This window comes from Misgurnus anguillicaudatus, chromosome 16 (assembly GCF_027580225.2).
Source record: "Misgurnus anguillicaudatus chromosome 16, ASM2758022v2, whole genome shotgun sequence".
NCBI classification, from domain to species: domain Eukaryota; kingdom Metazoa; phylum Chordata; class Actinopteri; order Cypriniformes; family Cobitidae; genus Misgurnus; species Misgurnus anguillicaudatus.
Genome location: NC_073352.2, coordinates 35,733,243 through 35,755,113, shown reverse-complemented (window position 1 = coordinate 35,755,113; position 21,871 = coordinate 35,733,243). Strand labels below are relative to the sequence as shown.

At 40.4% G+C, this 21,871-nt stretch overlaps 1 protein-coding gene across 1 annotated transcript; it reads left to right on the top strand.

Moving 5' to 3' along the window:
- Window positions 1-734: 734 nt before the first annotated feature.
- Window positions 735-21,282, top strand: nsd1a (nuclear receptor binding SET domain protein 1a). The gene is made up of 24 exons (XM_073854564.1): window positions 735-924; window positions 1,073-1,920; window positions 5,122-5,263; window positions 6,110-6,282; window positions 6,368-8,147; window positions 8,228-8,331; window positions 8,467-8,662; window positions 10,047-10,142; window positions 10,227-10,276; window positions 10,473-10,515; window positions 10,602-10,744; window positions 11,101-11,238; window positions 11,327-11,450; window positions 11,543-11,743; window positions 12,513-12,692; window positions 12,805-12,961; window positions 13,854-14,059; window positions 15,486-15,598; window positions 15,686-15,955; window positions 16,033-16,149; window positions 16,233-16,374; window positions 16,818-16,924; window positions 17,229-17,430; window positions 18,642-21,282. The coding sequence occupies exons 1-24, from the start codon at window positions 894-896 to the stop codon at window positions 19,313-19,315; spliced, it is 6,237 nt and encodes a 2,078-aa protein (XP_073710665.1). The 5' UTR covers window positions 735-893; the 3' UTR covers window positions 19,316-21,282.
- The last annotated feature ends 589 nt before the right edge of the window (window positions 21,283-21,871 follow it).

Genomic DNA, 21,871 nt, shown 5'->3' with positions numbered 1-21,871 from the left:
TTCACGCACGCGTTTACCACAGAACGCGTCGACTGTCACACCGTATGCATTACACATTTACTACAAACTCGCGCTAGAGTTTGGACGCGCTTCGCGTGCGTGCGTTTATCGCGAGTGTGAGATCTACCTGAGACAGTGAATCGGGTTAAGTGGATGTGAATGTATACAGACTGGGGGTTGGGTGCTGTGCCGATTGGTCGCTCTCGCCAGCACACACACACATACAGAGACAGTCAGATCAGGGCTTGTTTTAATGCACACAACCAGGGGCACTCGGCAAGCGGGGCAAACAATCATGGATTTCAATAGAAATCGCAGCCGATGAAAAACGCGCTTTCGATAAGTTGACGCGGTAGTAAGAGTGACAGGGATTGCGAGAGAAAGAAAGAGAGAGAGACAGAGAAAAAGAAAGAGAGAGAGAAATGAGTGCCGAGGCCGGGCCTACTGCTGCAAACGCTGCTGGGATTTTGCAGAGTCTCTTTCACAAATTGACAAAAACTACCGCTTTATGCGCGAACCTGAAGGACTTCCCGGTGGTTTTGTCGTGACCGAGCCGTAAATGGTAAGAAACCGGCGATCTTTCTCCCGTATCTGTAATATTTGTTGCGTTTTTCGTCGTGAGCTTTTTAATGGGTGACTACTGCCGCGCAACTGTGTGGTAACTGTTGATGGCACATGATGATCATGTAACCTCCTCTGCCGGCGTTTTCGAGCTAAAATCGCAACAAAGGTCATCGTGTAAGAGTCTGGTGGTGGCTTGTCGAAGTGTCCGTGTCATAGTGTTGAAGCTTAGCGATTTAGGAGGAGTTTTTAACGCTGAAGATTTTTGTCTTGAGGGATTTTTGACAAGACGGCCTGCGAGGGTTGCAGTTTCAACCTGGTAGCCGTATAGCATGTGCGCGCGGCTGATACGAGACTGTTATGGTGTTTATTTATTTGATTGACTGATTCATTCATTTATTGTGTTGTATTACATCACCACGTTTGGTTTCATGCACTACTCGTTAATGTTTTACCTTCATAACATAGACATGATCTTTCTTTCTTTTAAGAGCTTTTCATTTTCTTCCAGGATGGAGCCATGACAACATGAATCAGTCATACAAAGTGGCTGGCAAGGATGGCACGGAGCGTCTCTGCGATCCACGGGAGATCAGGGCACTTGATGGCCACGTCAGCTCCTGTGGACACCAGAGCGCAAAGCGACAGGGGGAACAGGGGTCTGCCATGCGTTTCTTAAACACCGGCTACAAACTCTCAGCATCCTCGTTTTCGTCCGCCACCGGATACAGTCCGCTGAGAAGACTTCAGGACCTGACCACCATGGTGAACCACGCAGACGTGAGTTTGCAGGACAAGGACTTTCACGGGCGCAATAAATTGCACAGTCCCGTCGGCGGTGGCGAGTTCGGAATAGGTCTGTACCACACGTCCAATGCCCAAGGAAGCGCCGACAGGGCCGCTCTTCAGGATCTCGACAAGAATGGGTTTTCTCCGGTAAGCTCGGATAGCTTGGAACACTTTCCGTCCATCCCCAATGGATTTTTGCATTTCGAGTCGACGCTGTTTGACAGCGGGGATAGCAAAGACGAAGAGGACGATAAAGTGGTCAGGTTTAAAAGCGCATCAACCAAGTGCCAGAAACGAGATCTGGCCGATTCGAAAGCCCTCGACAGCCAGAGATTGGACCCAAACGCAAACAAACACGGAAACCTCGTTGCTAAAAATCTGGTGCGGGCTGACGCCTCCGCCAGTCCCTCAAAGTTGCCGGTTGAGGTGATGATGGAGGATTTTGATAGTATGGATGACTTCTCAGACAGTGATTGTGATTTGCCCAGCACTGTAAACAACAATGCTTCATTATTCAGCTCTACTCTCACTAAAAGATCAAATTCACCCAGTGACTCGCATTCGAATCCTGTAAGACCTTCACTTATTTACCACATTTATTATTATTTTGTTGTCTTGAGTCCATTTCTTTTTCCCCCACTGATGCAGGGAGTTCAATGACGTGACAAGATGTTACCTTTGAATCAAATTACATTGACACATTAGCTTTAGTTTTCTGTTTGAAAAGATATTACTGATAGTTCATGCAAGCTACACATTTATTATCAGTATGTGTGTGTTCCCTGGGATTGAACCCATGACCTTTGTGATACTAACATACTGCATGAGCTATGTTTCATTGTTTTTGTATAAAAAAATCCCTACTCAAAAACAAACAAACAGTTAAAACCAGCATAAACTGGTAGCTGGATTAAACTGGCAGTAGCTGGTTTAAGATGGTCCTCCCAACCAGGTGGGTCAGGTGGTCTTCCAGTCAGGTGGTCTTCCAGTAAAGTGACCAAAACACATGTAGACCATCTTGCTACACCAGCTAAAGCCAAGCTGGGAGACCAGTTAAAACCAGCTTATGCTGGTCTTCGCTGAATTTTTCAGTGGGGATGTAGTTTATTTATTTAATTAACAACAGTCGTTGACCATAGCGCTGTACAAATCTATTAAAAACAATATAAAAAAACAATAAAATCGTAATAATAAAATCATATACAGAGACAAAAGCATGCAAAGCATGAAGTCTTATCTAACAGGTAGATTTTATGATTTGCTTTAGACAGACATCTGTTGTGATTTCCCTAATAGATAACGATAGACTGTTCCATAATTTGGCACTTTTGTTATGGCAAAGGCCTGAGGCCTCATTTATAAAGCGAGCGTGCACACACTTTACGATTAAATCTGTGCTTACACTTGCTTTATAAATACGGCAAAACCCCATGGCAAAGTCCATATTTATAAAAACTGTCTTAGTGCTTAGCGCCACGTCAGGGTCTGAGCAGATGTACTAATGAAGGTTTTTGGAAATATAAGCCATTAATGCTGCTAGAAAATGATTTAAAGGCGGAGTCCGCGATGTTTGAAAAACGCTTTGGAAAAGGAGACGGGCCGACTACCAAAACACACTTGTAGTCAATCAGCAGTAAGGGGCACGTCTACTAACCGACATCCTTGCCGGGTTGCGTATGTGTGGGGCGGGTCTATCAACAGAAGGTCCAGATTCTATTGGGGTAGGGGCATGTTTGTTAAGTGATTTCAAATGTCAACATTGGCTTTCAAACATCGTGGACTCCGACTTTAAACATTGACAGGCGCTCTTATATGTCTATGACATTAATTAGGTATCGTTTAAAAGGAGGAAATCTGCAACTGTTCAGCTGCTCACAATTTCAAGATCATTTGCAATATATAGATGTCAATGTCAAAGTGAGGCGTACACATATTTTCTATGCATACTTTTGTTTTATGAACCACACGTGCACACTTTTGAAAAACGATAGAATTTAGGACGTTTTGTATGCAGCATTTTATAAATGAGGTCCCAGGTCTCCCTTTCATTTTAACCGCGCCCTGGAAACCTCCAACACATTCTGACTTGATGTTGTTAACAGTCACAAGGTCAGATAAAAAGAGCTGATAGCCTTCCTAAGACTTTGACGACAAAAGTAAGGTGTTTATTTTTAAATTAAAATTTGACTATAGAAGTACTTTAAATAGTAAAATAGGTCCATACATTGACATATATCCATTTGTCAAATGCTTTTATCCAAAGCTGCTTACAGTCCATTACACTGTATACATTTGTTATCAGTATGTGGGTTCGAACCCGTGACCTTTTGTGGTGCTGATGCAATACTCTACCATTGAGCTATACAGAAGTACATGAGAAACCAAAAATCATTGTTGGTTGAGAAGATGCCCATGGTGTCATTAACCAATCTGTGACTACTTTAAACACTTTAAAACATTTGTTTGGCCACTGCGTCATTCTCCTACTTTTATTGACTTTATCTTTATTTGATATATTAATGGTAAATAATGAGCAGGTAGTGATAGTGTGTATATGTGTTCATTGAATGACTTCCTATTTATGTGGTTTAAATTGAATGAAGTATTATTTTATAAATTTAGTAGATTCTGTAAATGGTATTATGTTTGAAATATGTGTGCTGATATGTAGTACAGCAGTAATGCTAAAGTGACTTTACAGAAACATATTTGCTAGTTTAAGAGGATATTTAAGGTTTAGTTATTAACAGCAGAAACTCAGTTGTCAGTATGAGAGTTGCTTTCCTTACGCTAAACACCTCTTTAACCACAAAGTGGTGGTTTATTTTCCAGTGATACTTTACACCGTCTCTATCTGGTTGACATGAGTAACTATGCCTGTTGTTCGTTTGCCCACGCGGGTTGAAGTTAGGCTTCTGCCCACAAACAACACTTTATAACAGCAACAAATCTTGAAAGAGAAGCAACCCAACTACTGAACTCCAAAACCATTAATCGTGACTAATCGTTTGCAGAATAAAAGTTTACATGATATATGTTTGTATACTGTGTATAATAATTATTTATAAATACAAGAAATATATATATTTTAAGAAATATTTGCATGTGTATTTAAACATTTTTATATTATATATTATTATAATATATTTAAGCAATAAGGTAAGAGAGGCTGTGATGTATCGTGAATAAGTAACGGCTGAAGGGCGTTGTTAGCCGTTACTTATTCACGATACAGCACTTGCCTCGAGTACCTTATTGCTTTTATAAAACGGTTACCACACAATATTAAAGTAAAAAAAATATTAGTGCAACTTTCATGAAGTTAAATCAAGAAAAAACATTCCTTCCGCTAGAAAAAATAGTCCCTGACTGCGAAAAACAACATGAAAGTTCAAATAAAAACAACAAACTGTTCTCAGACTTTGTCTCATTATATGTTTATGTGTTGCTAAGGGTGTTGCTAAGAGCGCAGTGATATTAAATAGAACTGTTGGGTGAAGCGGTCATAGCAGTGTTTTATTGTGAATAAAGCACACCTATTGACCAATCAGAATCAAGGATTGGAACTAACCGTTTTATAAAAAAATATAAATAGATTTTTTCCCCCTTAAAATGATACATAAATGTGTTTGTTAATAAATTATTAAAGACAGTACACACACATGATGTAAACAAAAACTATTATTCTGTAAACGAGTAATCATTGTGCAGCCCTAGATAATAAAAGTTGTCTCGCGTATATAACATTTTAATGGCTTTTTTTTACTTCAGTCCAACAGCCCAAAGAAGAGACAACTTCCAGGTGTAAAGTACTCTCTTGGAGATCTGGTGTGGGCCAAATTCAACCGCAGACCCTGGTGGCCCTGTCAAGTTACCAATGACCCACTGATTGAAGTTCACTCCAAAATGAAAGGTGATTGTTTGAGTAATCATCACCGAACCGACCGCTAGTTGTTATAACTGTTTTATATTCTGTCATCTGATGTGATGCTGGTTGTTGGTTTGGTTGTAAAATCAGGTGTTTAACGACTTATTTCTCTAGCTTGGCTTTTTAAGCACAACAGCTATGAGGATTTTTTGTCATCAAAACATTTACAAACCTGTAACTACTGCAGAATTACATGACGCACAATAGCAGATGAACAGTCTCAAAGTAGCATGACTAGGCATGGGCTGGTATGAGATTTTGGCGGTATCATAACCTTAAGCAAAAATACCACGGTTTCATAGTATTGCGGTTTTGACATTGCACCACTAAAATGTGTTATTTTTAGATGCCTATGTATACAAACAACAACTTTTTAATTGAACACAATACATTTTGTTGTTAAGCAACATACAATATGTATGCCGGGTAAAAATAAAGCCTTTTAAATTATAATTTTCTTTAAAATATATATATATATGTAATATATATTAAAGGTATAGCGGAGGATTTTCTCTAATTTTAGAAAAGAACCGCCTTCTCCACTGTTTTCAAAAATGCAATTGCGCAACACTCCTGATTCACAACTAGGAGGACCAATAGTCTTGATGATCCACCCGGAAAAAGAAAATCCTCCGCAATACCTTTTAAAGGTCACGTTCTTCCTGATACCATTTTTTAAACCCTAGTTAGTGTGTAATGTTGCTATAATAGCATAAATAATACCTGAAAATGATAAAGCTGATAAGAGCGTCAGATCAAATGCTGTATCAACAAACGTGCCCAGGACTTTTCCTAACTTAAGAGGTCTTAGATGGAGATTTTATTTTTCAGATCCCAGTCGTCGGCCATGTCGTCTTTATTTTGTCAAGATGTTTGGGGAGATAATAGACCAAGCGTGGGTCATGGCAAGAGCCACGTTTCCTTTTGAAGGAGGTCATCAGTTTGAAAAACTGCCCGTACTGAGGAGGAGAGGAAGGCAGAAAGAAAAAGATTACAAATACACGGTAAAGAGTGTGTCAGCATTTGTTTAATCTGGTAGTAAACGATAATCGCTGCATATATTTATTGGCGTTCCTGTGGTCTCTTCAGGTTCCCAAGCGTCTCGTGGCATCATGGAAAGCTAGCGTCTTAGAGGCAGAGACGGCGCTGTCTAAACGGTTAAACGTTGAGCCCTCGTTGACCTTAATTCAAGATGTACACACAGAAGACAAGGCACCAAAAAGTCCAACATCTACTACGTTATCCACAAGCACACCTTTGTCCAATGGACTGCATTCATCTATGAAGAGCATAGCCAAACCTAGCACTGGAAACAAAAAGAAGTCTTCCTCTATGAAGAAGAACAGCTCAGCGGTGAAATCCAAGAGCGACTCTTTCTCCAAATTGTTGTCAAATGCTTCAGACGACCACAGACTTTCTTCAGCTTCTGAAAAGTGTAAACCAGACCCTGTAGATAGCCCTTATTCAGATATCGACTCTGTCCCGAGGATCCTTTGCCCCAAACGTTCGAAGGAATCGCCTCTTAAAGAGGTGCCGAAAGAACCCAGCACTAAACCCAAGAAAGACCAGCCGAGTAAGAAGACAAAGAAAGCCTGCTCGGACAAACCGGTGAAGAAAAAAGAGACAAACGGTAGGAATAAAAAGTCAACACCCAAAAACAAAACACTTAGAACCGCAAACTCCAGACAGAAGGAAATCGGTTCCCCCGGTTCTTCTGACGGCTCTTTCGCCATGCACTCTTTTTATTTGCCTGCCAGCAGCGGCTTAATGTCAAGAGCGCTCGCGGCCAGTGAAGAAAACGATGAGAAAGACATCGAACACTCGAATCAGGAACCTCAAAAGCCGAAGTCTCGCTCACCACCAGCTGGAGACGACCCGTTGAGTTTTCACAATAAATGTACATCACCCAATGAGTCCTCGAAACACCAGTGGCAGGTAAAAATGGAGACCACCGAAGATTCCACAGACGAATCGTTGTCCCACACACCCCCAAACCCAACCCTCATCAAATTTACCAGGATTCGAACGGAGAAAAATGGCATTCGGCTTAACCGGTTTGAATGTTTTAAATCCGAGGTCAGTCGATCCCCCACCAATTCTGTTCAAATGAAAAACGAGAGCGTGATCTCGGACACGTCGTCTTTGTCAGACCCGTCTCCGTCCATCTCCCCCACGGATGCTTTCCGAGATACGAAGGAGCTTTCTTTCAGGTCTCTCGTCAAAGAAGAATGCAACTCGGGAGAGCCGTCGCTCCGGGCCGACTCCAATTACAAATTCAGCACTTTTCTCATGCTGCTGAAGGATCTGCACGACACTCGCGAGAAGGAAGGAAAACCTTTGACGCTACCGCCCGCTTCTCCATCCTCTCTCATCAGGGAAGAACCTTCTCTCATCCCCACCGGAGAAGACACAACGGCTGACATGTTTTCTGAAAAGGAAAGGAAGAGCGCTGGCGATCAGAACGGTCAGCAGGTGAAGACGTCAACGCCGGTTAGCTCTAAACAAACCAAGGCCAAACCCAAATTGTCAGTGAAAAAGGAGGCTCAAAAACATGAGGGTGCGAGCAATTTAATCTCACAAGTCAAGAAGCAGAACGCATCAGAAGGTCCTGATGCAAACGAAAAAGGCTCTCCTCTGTTAGCAGGACTCTCAAATTCTTCTCCTATTTCTGTTCCTCGTGTCTGTGGCGTGGGCACCGTCTCCAGAGTCGCACCTAAGAAACGATGGCAAACGTTTCAGTCTAACGTCGGTAAAAGCCCCAAGCTGAATGACGATGTCGTGCAGGTGTCCACCGAGCTAAACGGGGTTTTCACAGAAAGTCCTCATGAAACTTCACAACCTGACGTCACAGATCAAAAAGAGAGTTTGGGTAAGTCCCGATAAAATATAGCAAAAGATTCAAATTGGATTATTTTACCACGAATTCAATGATTTTGTTACCTGTCGCAGAAAACAAAAGACTTCGAAAACCGAGTAAGAGGTTGATTGAATGCAGTGAGGAGAGCTTTACTACAAAGAAGAAAACTAAACCCTCTAAAGAGTCCTGTAAAACTGTAAGTAAGGATTTCACCATCATGTCTTTCTAAAAGCATTATATTATTTGACACAATATTTGTTGACTGCTTGTGTTTTATGGATTTTAAATAATCTATGATTAATGACAGAATTTTTCTGTGTGTTTCCTGAAGGGACCTGAAGGGACGACAAACACTAACAGTGCGCAAACACCATCACAACAGATTGATGCTTTTAGTTCACCACCTGAAAACCAATCTGAACGATCCACACCTGAACCATCAGATAGTCACGCCTTAACTTCAACACCACTACCTGCATCCTGTATAGAAACCTCACAGGACAAAGAGTCAAGTGAAAAGAAACCTGGTACGTATGTGTAGTTTAAAGCTGTGTTCACACCAGACGCGAATGAAGCGTTAAGCGTGAGTGATTTACATGTAAAGCATTAACCAATCAGGAGCTTGCTCTAGTAGTGACGTGATTAGGCTATAACGTAGTAAGCTGAGGCAGAAATATGAATCAACAAAAATCATCAGCAAAAAGTGCTCTTTACTCAATGTGAGCTGTGTATATACATATTGAGACTACAAACTAGCTAAGCCAGCCTATTTACAGGGTTCTCACGGGTCCTTGAAATCCTTAAAGGTTTGTGAATCTGGGGGGAAAATTTAAGGCCCTGGGAAGTTTTTGAAAATATACATACATAGATACAGGTCATTGAAAGTGCTTGAATCTATTTTATGCAAGAAGTTTTTTGGAAAAATCCATATTATTCCCTGTGTAGTAGGGCTGCACGATAAATCGCATGCGATACCACGCGCATCATGTCAGTAATGCCGGTTCCTTGACTAGTAGTAAATCGCCATCAGCTGTTTTCAGATGGCGCGACATTAACTGCACAGAGCCGTAGTTCCCTGACAATTTGGGCCATATCGCATACATATTGCAGGCGATACGTCCGCGATAATTAATGCGAAATTGTCCCGATTGTCAGGGAACTACGGCTCTGTGTAGTTAAAGCTGCTCCATCTGAAAACTGTGTAGTGTAGGATACTATCATAAAAATTCTAGACTTTTTAAGCACACGTGTTAAACTGTTGGCTTTAAATGTTTATATATGCGAATGTTGATTCACACTAAAATTCTTTTTTGCATAGTTGTGTTTGAAACATGACAAACGTCTTTGGTTACGTATGTAACTGTTGTTCCCTGAGAAGGGAACGAGACGCTGCGTCTCTCTTGCCATACTTAATGCGTCCCTGTAACGCCATCTTTGGCAATATTTCAGATAGCGATATACTTCCTGACTCCCGCGTCACCCTGTCTTTGTCATTAAACCTCACCATTGGTTGAATTTGATATACACATTTAAACGCACTTACCCCTGGAGACGTCCCCAAAGTGTCACCGCAGTGACGCAGCATGAGTTCCCTTAAAAGGGAACTGTAACAATGTATCTTAAAAGGTAACACGATGTAACCTTGCTCTCACTTGAAATGTGTCCCCACATTTAGTCCTTGAATTAAGGGTGTTGGACCTGGAAAGTCTTTGAAAGGTCCTTGAATTTGAAGATAGCCAAGGGTTGGGAACACTGGGTGTATTCGCGTTTGAATTTCATGCACGAATGAATCAAGTTAACGTGCCATTTATTCCTTCATTTGTGTCTGGTGTAAACGAACAGTAAGGATGGGTGCACATGGTGACATTTTAACCAAGCTTAAACTTCCAATTCATGAACTTTCATCTACAGCACCCACAGAAAGAAGACGACCTCGGAAGCCAATACATCGCATTCTGGACTGGACTTTAGAGGAAGAATCTCCGAAAATCCCAAAGAAAAGAGAGAGTGATTAATTAGGATAATAATAAAATAGTTTTGCTTGGTTTAGATTAAGATCATACAGTTTTTAAACTCTGTTAAACCAGGAGAATAAACAACCGGGTGATGCACAAGAGGACTCGGTTATCAGAGATTTGCAGGTAAGATTCTGGGCTGTCATTGTGTTAGAGATGTGCAAAAACACATTAAACAACTTGATCAACAAAACAATCTTGAACAGCAAGTGTAATAAAGTTATTAATCAATCAGTTAGTTGTTTGACTCAATAAAGCAGATTGTTAAATGGTAATATATTTATAAGCAGTGTTTTTCTTTCTGATCTTCTTATATAAATAGGAAGTGCCTGAACGTTTGTCATTAAGTCCATCTGCTGTGTCAGGTAAGCGTGTTTTTCTTCTGTATGGATTGAATATTTTGCTGTGATTTCATTATGTCTTTATTAACTCTCATCACATTCATCTATAGCTGCAGCACAATGTGAAGATGAAATTAAAGCATCGTCGCCAATCCAGCACAACACCTCCAATGTCTGTCAAACCTCACTGGATGAAGGTGAATCCAGTCCATCAAAGCCTCCAGCCAATGACGAGGACGCTCTCATCTCTGAGGTCATTATTAGTCTTATTAACACATAAACACAAACTCAAAGCTTTCCTGTGTGGACACACTTAAATGAAATTGAACAAATGAAGAAACACAGAGAGGCTTTCCTTGACAATAATGCTGTGATAACACTCCTACATCTCTCTTGATTTAAAATATTGCACATATGATGCTGGCCCGAGAATTTTCGGGTGTTTCTTGCCCCACCTCCCACCTCTACAATGGCCGCATAGGCGCACCGGAACAATCCCTCCCAAAATGCATATGTCGAAATTTCAGTCAAAACTGTTCTATTTCATCACAAACAATCTGAAAACAGGGCTTCAAGTGCAAAACACCCAACTTGTCCTGTTATTTTCAGGTTTTTGGTGCAGGACTCAATGACAGCGCTTTGTCAAGCAGAGATTCCTTATCAGGTGACTTGGGACTGTCGACCAATAGAAAGTCAGGAGAGAAGGGTGGTGGTGGTGGTGCGTCTTTAAAGGAAAATGTTTGCCAGGTAAATGGGCATGTTTCTATAATAAGACATCATGACTGTTATTGTGGTGTCTTTGAGAAACACTGGTGTGTGTGTGTGTGTGTTGTAGGTATGTGAGAAGACCGGTGAGCTGCTCCTCTGTGAAGGTCAATGCTGTGGTGCCTTTCATCTGCAGTGCATCGGCCTCACTGAGACACCTAAAGGTCGCTTTATCTGCCACGAGTGCAAGACGGGTAAGTTAACCATCTCATCTCATTTCAACAATGCAAACTCACACTATGTCACGCTATTGTAATATTGTGATTTGTTTGTCTTGCCGTTTTAGGTGTGCACACGTGTTTTGTGTGTAAAAAGCCTGATAAAGAGGTCAGGAGGTGTATGATCCCTGTGTGTGGCAAGTTTTACCACATGGACTGCATCATGAAACACACGCCCACCGTCGCTCAAAATCGTGGCTTTCGCTGTTCCCTACACGTCTGCCTCACCTGCTACATCACAAACCCCAACAACCCTGGCATCTCTAAAGGTGAACGTCATTTCATTACCACACCTGCTTTAAACAGCGATAGCAGTGTCAATAAAATCATGAATTCACTCTCGTTCATACCAGACGCGATGAAGTGTTAAGCGCGAGTGATTTACATTTTAAATCAATGCAAAGACACGATAGACATCCTGCAGTGTGATTCGCGCAAATGAAGCAGAACGAATTGAGCTTTTCAGGTGTTTGACATGCGTAATGAGTTATTCACGGACGTTGAAATATCTGAATTTTGGTGGGTATTCATGCAGCCTTAACCGATCAGGAGCTTGCTCTAGTAGTGATGTGATTACGCTGTACAAATACAAAACAACAATAGAGGACAAAATCATCATCACTGTACGTGGACACCCGGAGCTGTACGACACATCTTCATACTTTTATAGAAACAGGAATAAAAAGAATCTTGCTATAAAGAAAGTGAGTGAGGAGGTCAGACAATCTGGTAAATAATGCTCTTTACTCAATTAGAGCTATATATATATTCTACAAACTAGCTAAAGCCAGCAAATTGAGCATATTCGCGTCTGAATTTCACGAGCGAATGAAGCGTGTTAACATAAAATGTTCAAGCGTCCAACTATGCCCGAATATCGTGATTTATTTGCTTCATTCGCGTCTGGTGTGAACACACAGTTAGTCATGGCAAATAAATAAATGTAAATGGATGCTTAAACATTGCTGTGCCATCCAGTCATATAAATTTAATCTTCATAATCCTGACACATTGATTGTATGATGGTCTGTTTTGTAGGTCGATTAACCCGGTGTGTACGCTGCCCTGTGGCCTACCACGCCAATGACTGCTGTATGGCTGCTGGCAGCGTCCCATTGGCCAATAACAGCTTCCTGTGTCCCAACCACTTCACTCCACGCAAAGGATGTAAAAACCACGAGCACATTAATGTCAGCTGGTGTTTTGTATGTTCTGAAGGTTTGTAGTTCTTGTTCACAATATTAACATGAATCATTTGTGATTTGACCTGTAGGCATCCTCTCTGAACACCAGTCAATACACTTTTCATTGGATTTAATTTTCCGTGTAGGAGGAAGTTTGCTCTGCTGTGAATCCTGTCCTGCTGCTTTTCATCGTGAATGTCTGAATATTGAGATGCCTCAAGGAAGCTGGTACTGTAATGATTGTCTGGCGGGAAAGAAACCTCGCTTTAAGGATATTCTCTGGGTGAAAGTGGGCCGCTACAGGTTTGTGTGCTTATTCACTTCACAATACAAACCAGGGGCCGGATTCACGAAAACATTTAGACAAAAAATAAAAACGTTCTTAAGAGTGCAATTTCTAAACATTTAACTCTTTCCCTGCCATTGAGCGATTTCGTCAATTAAGAGTAAACGCTTCCTTGCCAATGATGAGTTTTTACGGCAATCCATATTCCCGCTATTATCCACCAGGTGTCGCTCTTACACAACTTATAAAACACTGAAGCATCCACTGATCCAAAAACAGTAAAAACTCTGTGTATGTTTTGATAGTCACTCTGAATCTAATCTTTATCAAAAGTGCTTTACAAAAACACAATTATCTTTTTGCTCAAAATTTGGTATTTTTTGAAGAAACCTACCCATATTTGAGAGGTGATAACACGAGAACAAATAAAGATAAGATGAAATGTTTTTCCATTATTTTGTTTTTGTTTGTTTGAAAGCAGAGGGTATGTTTTTTTATTTGATATATTATATTTATAGAAGAAAACTTTCTGGAAGGCATTTTGTGAAAATCACAAAAAATGATGACAGGCAACTTAAAAAATACACAGCTGGCAGGGAATGGGTTAAAGTCTCAAATATTTATTTATAAGCATAAAATGAGGTTATCCGTCTATTAATCTTTTTTGTGGTCATTAATGCAATGTGTATATAAAACAAACAAACGATGTTATTCGCTGTTGTTGCAGAGGTAAGTAGTGTATCATGCGGGCCGAGCGCTCTGGTCCTGTGTGTACTTTAATCTCTGTTGACTACAAAATATTTGTAACGTTGAATTTATGAAAGAAATGGCAGCTAAGAAGAATTCTCTTAAGAATGTTTTGTGAATTCGGCCCCATCACCAATGAACGTGTCTGATTTTTGGTGTCAGGTGGTGGCCCGCTGAAGTGACTCAACCCAAAAGCGTTCCCGAGAAGATCTACCGCATGAGGCACGAGGTGGGCGAGTTTCCTGTGCACTTCTTCGGCTCCAAAGACTACGTGTGGACGTACCAGGCCCGCTGTTTTCCCTACATGGAGGGGGACGCCAACAATACTGAGAAAATGGGAAAGGGTGCAGACGCCACATACAAGACAGGTTATTAGATTATTTACTAATGCGCTGTAGACATGATAAAAAATCAAAGTAACGTGAAATTGTGATTTTTACAATTGTGTAACGGATCACAAAACTCACGGTCCGGATCACAATTACTATTTTTGAGGCACGGATCGAATCAAATGAATCATAACACTGTATTAATTGTATTAATTAAATATGATTATTATTATTATTATTAGTTTAGAGCTACAGAAGTGATATTTCTCTTTGTCTTGGGTTGTTTGATTAACATTAATGACACTTAAGTAGGTTAATTAAGATTATTGTCTCTTTAAGATAAGCACAGACCTGTTTTCTGCCTCTAATCTATTCATACACTTAAAGCTCACGTAACACACGCTGTTTCTGCATTTCTGATGTTAATCTGGAGTACCTGTAGAGTTGTATTACGTCCTTTTTGTCTCCGAAGAGTCTTTAGTTTAATCAGATTTATAAAAGAAAGATTAGCTTTACCGAATCTTTCCGATTATGTATGAAAAAATGAAGAAGGAGGAGTTACTACCGCGGGTGGAGCGAGTACGAATAATGCAACACTATACAACACTGTTTTAACTTATGATTCACTACATGTTCGTGTCATTTATATAATATACACGCGCCTATTTCCAACATAAGACAGAAGTCTTACCGCGTGCAACTCATGACCCGGTTGGGAGAATCCAGTGCATCAAACATACACGCAATACTCCGCTGCTACCCCGAATAATAAACTATATCCATTGTTTCCATAAAGCTTTCTTCTCCTTACTTCCAAAAACACACTTCTTCATTCATGCCAGTGTTGAGTTTTGAATTAAAACAAAGCTGTGTTGCGTGATAAGATGTTTGCAAGTTGTAGCGTCTCCCGCTGATTGACGGGTGGGCGGGGTTTTCCGGGGGAAGTGCCCATATAAAGAAGTGATACGCATAGAAACCCCTGAAACGTCAGCTGGACCCATAATTGAAAAAAACTTTCCAAAACTTGTATGAACCCTGACGAAGTGCATTCGGCACAGAAATACTCTGTAATACGTCCCACTGTTTTTTTGACACTTTGCCTACGTTTAGCATGAGGAAACAACTCTATAACTGTGTTAATAAGTCAGAATGCTTGAAATACCATTAAACCTTCCCTTTAAGACATAAACAAATGTTTTTATTAGATGATGAATACTGTGGAGATCATTTTGTTTGTGTGTGTCCTGTCAAGAATGGAAAGATTCTGTTCGCTTTCTTTTTGAAACTCGTCTCTCCGTGTGTGCACATGCGAGCCATACGGATCAACTCTGCGATTTGTCATGCCCCTAAATTCGACCATTCATTGCTTCATGTCTAGTTAGGATGCAAGTGATGTTTAAATGTGTATTTTTGTGATTGATATGTTTAATATTGTAAGTAATATGTTATGTTTCAATGTTCCCAGCTTTAAATGAAGCAGCCGATAGGTTCAAAGAATTACAGGCAGAAAAGGAAATGAGACAACTTCAAGAAGACAGAAAGAACGACAAAAAACCTCCTCCGTACAAACACATTAAGGTACGAGGATGATGTTGTTTCAAAGACCATGTGCTCGCCCTGTCCTGTTTGCTTTATTATCTAACGATGTCATCTCTGGATTTCCAGGTGAACCGCCCTATCGGTAAAGTGCAGATCATCACGGCGGATCTGTCTGAGATACCGCGGTGCAACTGCAAGGCTGAGGACGAGAATCCGTGCGGCATCGACTCCGAGTGCATTAATCGCATGTTACTGTACGAGTGTCATCCTCAGGTGTGTCCGGCAGGTGAACGCTGTCAGAATCAGAGCTTCACCAAGCGCGAGTACACGGAGGTGGAGATATTCAGGACGCTGTCACGTGGCTGGGGTTTACGTGGTGTGAGAGACATCAAGAAAGTTGGTGATCTTGCAAAACTTTATTATATTTCAGGGTGGCCGCTCCTCACCTAAAGGTTTTGTCTTTCTGCCATTAGGGAGCGTTCGTGAGTGAATATGTGGGAGAAGTTATTGATGAAGAGGAGTGTCGCAACAGAATCAAACAAGCGCAGGAAAGTGATATCTGTAACTTCTACATGCTCACACTGGATAAGGTCGGTATCAGTTGAGTCTATTCTTACATGAATCTTATCGTTCATCTGATGTCAACATTCACGTGTTTACTGTTTATATGAAGGATCGTATCATTGATGCCGGGCCAAAGGGAAACCAAGCGCGTTTCATGAACCACAGCTGCCAGCCGAACTGTGAGACTCAAAAGTGGACGGTGAACGGAGACACGAGAGTCGGGCTGTTTGCTTTAGAGGACGTCCCCACAGGTCAGCCACACAAAACTCATAGGAGCACACAACACAAAATTCAAACAAAATTCATCATTTTCTCATCCTCATGTTGATCTAAACCTGGATGAATGTATTTTTTCTGATGAACACAAGAAAAGATGTTAAGCACACAGCTGATTGTATTCATTGACTTCCATAGTAGGAAAATGAATCTTATGGAGAACAATGGGTACCATCAGCTGTGTACTTACCATCATTTATCAAAAAATCTTCTTGAGTGTTCATCGGGATAAAAAATTCATGGAGGTTTGGAACAACGTGAGGATGAGAACATTTTCATTTTTTGAGTGAACTATCCCTTTAATACATTTGGTTACTTTGTATGAAAGAATCTGCCCAATGCATAAATGTAAATGTTACCTGGTAATAGTAATTGAATGATTGTTTATTTATTTCATCTTCTGGTTAACTGCTGTCAGGTGTGGAGCTCACTTTTAACTATAACCTGGAGTGTCTGGGAAACGGAAAAACGGTTTGTAAATGTGGAGCATCCAACTGCAGTGGATTCCTTGGTGTCCGACCTAAGGTACGATGGGTTAGTTTTGTTATTAAAGAATCATACTGGAGTTAAATACCAGTTCCCAGACAGGGTTTAGATTAATCCAAGACTAGACCTTAGTTAAATAAAGACATTTAAGTAGTTTTTACAAACAAACCTCACAAAAAACAATACTGGTGTGCATCTTGAGACAAAACAATGGCACCGTCGTATGTGAAGATATGTCAGTACAAGATGTTTTTAAATGAAGACGGCTCAAACATCCATTTTAGTCTGGAACTAAGATAAAAACACATCTATATGTTTTCAAATACATCATATTTCTCCTCAGAATCAGCCCTCGTCTGATGATAAAACCCGGAAACTGAAGAAGAAAGTTGGAGCGAAACGTAAGAGTCAGTTAGAGGTCACCAAGGAAAGAGAAGATGAATGTTTTTACTGTGGAGATGGAGGACAGATTGTATCTTGTAAGAAACCCGGCTGTCCCAAAGTCTACCATGCTGACTGTCTGAATCTGTCCAAGAGACCTGCAGGTAAACTTTGAGTCTTAATAGTTAATGAAATAGTTTCATGTACACATTTTCTTTTATGTGTGTGTTTAATAAATTGCAACATATCTAAAACAACTCAAATAGATTTTTATAGAGGATAACAAAAGACAAGATTACAAACGTGTTCTGAGTTTTAAAACACTGAAACAATGCATCTGGAATTGCTACAGGGTTCCCACGGGTCCTTGAAATCCTTGAAAGTTTGTGAATCTGGAAGGGGAAATTCAAGGTCCTGGGAAGTTTTTGATAATATACATACATAGATACAGGTCATTGAAAGTGCTTGAATCTATTTTATGCAATAAGTTTTCTGGATAAAAATCCGTATTATTCCCTGTGTAGTGTAGGATAATATCATAAAAATTCTAGACTTGTTTTAACACTTAATAACGTCTCGGTTACGTATGTAACTGTTGTTCCCTGAGAAGGGAACGAGACGCTCTGCGTCTCTCTTGTCATACTTCCTGCGTCCCTTTAACGCCGTCTTTGGCAATATTTCAGATAGTGATATACTTCCTGACTCCCGCGTCACCCTGTCTTTGTTGTTAAGCCTCATTATTGGTTGAATTTGATATACACATTCAGACGCACTTACCCCTGGAGGTGTCCTCAAAGTGTCACTGCGGTAACGCAGCGCAAGTTACCTTGAAAGGAAACTGTAACTATATATCTTAAAACATAACACGATGTAACCTTGCTCTCACTTGAAATGTTTCCCCACATTTAGTCCTTGAATTTGAGGGTATTGGACCTGAAAAGTCCTTGAAAGATCCTTGAATTTGAAGTTAACTAAAGTGTGGGAACCCTGTTCCTATGTCCATATCAAATGTCATATCATATCACATTCCTATCCTTTTCTATTTTCGATCAATTTTTTGGAATAAAATGCACTGTTGGATCTGATTCATACCCATGAACAAATGATCTGATTTTATGTTAACCGTAAGTCTTGGGTGTATAGTTTACTACACATACTTGAGGATCATTGACAGTGCTCATCAGAAGAGTACTTAACGCACATCGCTGGATTTTATGTGTCCAGTGTATGCGTTCGAGTCAGATAAGGCTGTTCTTGTAACTTGTTTTTGTAATGCAAAAAAACAACAGTCTGATTGTAACAGAGATATTTCGTGTTAATGTCTGTATTTTGAAATGTAATTCATGAGTTTAACTCTTTTGTGCTTTTGTTTCAGGTCGCTGGGAGTGTCCATGGCATCAATGTAATGAGTGCGGTAGAGAGGCGGCGTCTTACTGCGAGATGTGTCCCAACTCTTACTGTAAACAGCATCGCGAGGGAATGCTCTTCATCTCCAAACTAGATGGCAAACTGTCCTGCAGTGAACATGACCCGTGTGGCCCCGATCCTCTGGAGCCAGGGGAGATTCGAGAGTACGTGTCCAGCTCTCCCGTCTTACACCCACCTACCAACACGCCGGGCAGGATACCCCCACCGACGCTTCCGCCTGCCGCTCCGCTCTTCATCCCTGCTCCTAACAGACCCGTGTTCAAAGCTCAAAGAGAGCCGTACGACGACGAGATGGACGGTGTGGTTTTGCCATCCTCGTCCCCTTGTAAAGACATTAAGGAGGAAGATGTTAGCGATGAAGGGGAGGTGGTGGAGGGTGTCATAGGAGATGAGGGAGAAGACGAAGGCCTTGAGATTGTAGATGATGATGATGATGATGAGGAGGAGGAGGAGGAGGATGAAGGTATGGACTATAGAGGCTTGGGGTTTGAGGATGAGGGGGAGGAGGATCACTGGGAAGATGAATGCGTAGATGAGGACTTTGAAGATCCTGAGGACTTAGGAGAAGTGGAGGAAACATCGTGGGATGAGGTCATCGAAGGAGAAAGTGAATCCCGCTAAACATTTCATGCACACAAAAACTCTCTCGCTTCTGAGCACAGCGCACGAGCGGTAACAGTGAAGAGCGGGAAACATAAACTGCCATTTATCCAGATGGATACACAACTTGAAAAACAATGGACATGTGTAGCTTGCCTTCTCAGTCCAAGTCCTCTTTGAAAAGTAGACGGAGAGGTTTGGACCCCTGGTGCTGTGGGACTGTGTCTAACTCGGTCCTGTTGTGGGTTTATTATTCATGTCTGGTGCTCTTTTGTGCATTTGATTTCCTTCTCAAACTGTTTACATTCTCTTAAACTCTGATCCGAATACATTGGATGACCTCATGTAAGGTAGAAATGGGACGGCACCAGAAACTCTTAAGAAGCAACACTTTGATTATCTGTGACAAATAGATGTTGATCACGCTGTTAAAAGATCTCATCGTTTGTTTATTTATAGTTTCTAATAAAAGAAACAAAAAAATGTTAATGCTTCCACTTCACACCAATCTGGCTTGAAATTCCACCCGGGGTTTTTTGTCATGTTTTCCTCTAAACTGACCTACATGAAGTAGGGTTCATGATTTAAGCTTAAAGGAACAGTATGTAAGAAATGTACATCAATTAATCATAAAATGGCCCCGATATGTCACTAGACATTAAGAAATCATTTTCATTTCAAATACTTATATCACTCACAACAGTGGTCTGGTCAGGATATTGTCATTTAAAAAGTGGAGTTGCAGCCCTCAACTGATGTTTATGTTGTCATGTTGTGTATTGGCCACCAGTTTTGTGATTGCAATACCAGCTTTGGCCACAATCCTACATACTGTTCCTTTAAACAAGCGTTTTCAGCTCATCATCGGTGACGAAAGAGTCGAGAGTTTTTTGTAAATTGATGTCCTGCTGCAGGGTTTGAGGCTTTTGATGAGTTTTAGCTTCTTGGATGTTACAGGACGACGTTTACATTTCTGCTTTGCCAAGTTACTGAAATTCAATCACCATCTTGAAATACGATCAGGTGCCTCACTTCGGTAGCTCTTAATCATGTTTCTAGACCACGTTATAAACCTGTAGATTCTGTTCTTCAGGTATGTTTGATGTTTATTTGTGTGTCTGTCAGCGGGTGAACTTTAAAAGGCACCTATGAATGTTTTGCACTCTTTTAGAGTTGAGGAGGAATCTCAATCATGTTTTCATAAAACCCATAATAGAGAAACCATTCACCCTTCATATTAAATACAGGTGGGGTTTTTTATAAAGCCTCGGTTGAAATGCACACGTATCAGGGCATTTATGTCTAAACGCTGAGGTTAATGTGATGAGAGAAAGCATCTCATCTGTTCAGACTCAATGCAGAAACATTTAAGGGACGCAGATGACCCCTTAAACCAGAATATTTAGTTCTGTCCCTGCTTTCCTTCATCAGATGAACATCTTTGTTTCTCATAGTCTAGTAACAATGTCATTTAAATGTTTTAAAATAATTTCTCATACTATCACTATGTTTAAAAAAAATGTAAGCACCTTTTTGTTTTGCAATATTCTGCACCAAATCCTTCTTTGAGAAGCTTCCTCATGTAGGAAAACATTGTGCTTATTTAAAATAGATGGATTTGGAGATGTGATGTCACTGTTATTGGCCAATGGTTCAGTGTCACTTGGCCTTACCCTACAATTTCTGGCATTTTGTTTTTGTTCAAAAGTAAATCATGTGAATGCTTTTTTAAAAACCTTTTTCATGACATCAACCTCTTTTGTACTTCTCTCTTCATAACTCTTTATGTAAGTCGAGCTTTTCTTTTGTATTTATGGTCCTGGTGTAATCTCTTGGTTTTGTGTTTCTTGTCTTTGATGAATCTGCTGCTCAGGCCCTTGATACATGAAGAGATGCAGATGACCGCTTCCTGAGGACAAAATGTTTAGAGACACATGATTTTGTACTGTACCTTGTGCATAATAAATATTATAAGTGAAATTTTACAATAGAGGCTTTACGCTTTTCTCTGCTTTTTGTCGTGGCTTTGTAGATATGGACTGTCCAGATACCACGCAACACATTATATACAATAAGATGTAGATCCATGCATCCATAACTGCTTGCGGTTCAATTTATCCAGATTGGATTATTCCAATAAAACATAACAGGAACACAAGTATTTACATTTATTATATATCTTTTTTTGGGAGACTGTATAAAGACCATCCTGTGGAGCAAAAAACAATAGAAATTATAAAGGATTTCTGTTGCAACAACTTTATTTATAAAGCACTTTTAACACAAAACCCAATACAGAACATAAAACAAAGACAACTTACAAAGCATTATCAAATGCAACAGACTACTAACATTTACTAATAGTATTATGAGCTGTTTACCATTTAAGACCCAAGACTGAAGTGGTAATGTGCAACTTTGTCCAATGTGTTGATGTAATTTCCACTAAAACAGGAAGTTAGGGTGTAATATATGAAGTGGCTCCTCCTATTTTCAAATAGTTCATAGTTAGGTTACCTCAGTCTGAAATCTCTTTGCTAGTATTTTATTATAATTCTTTTATTCTTTATTGACAGC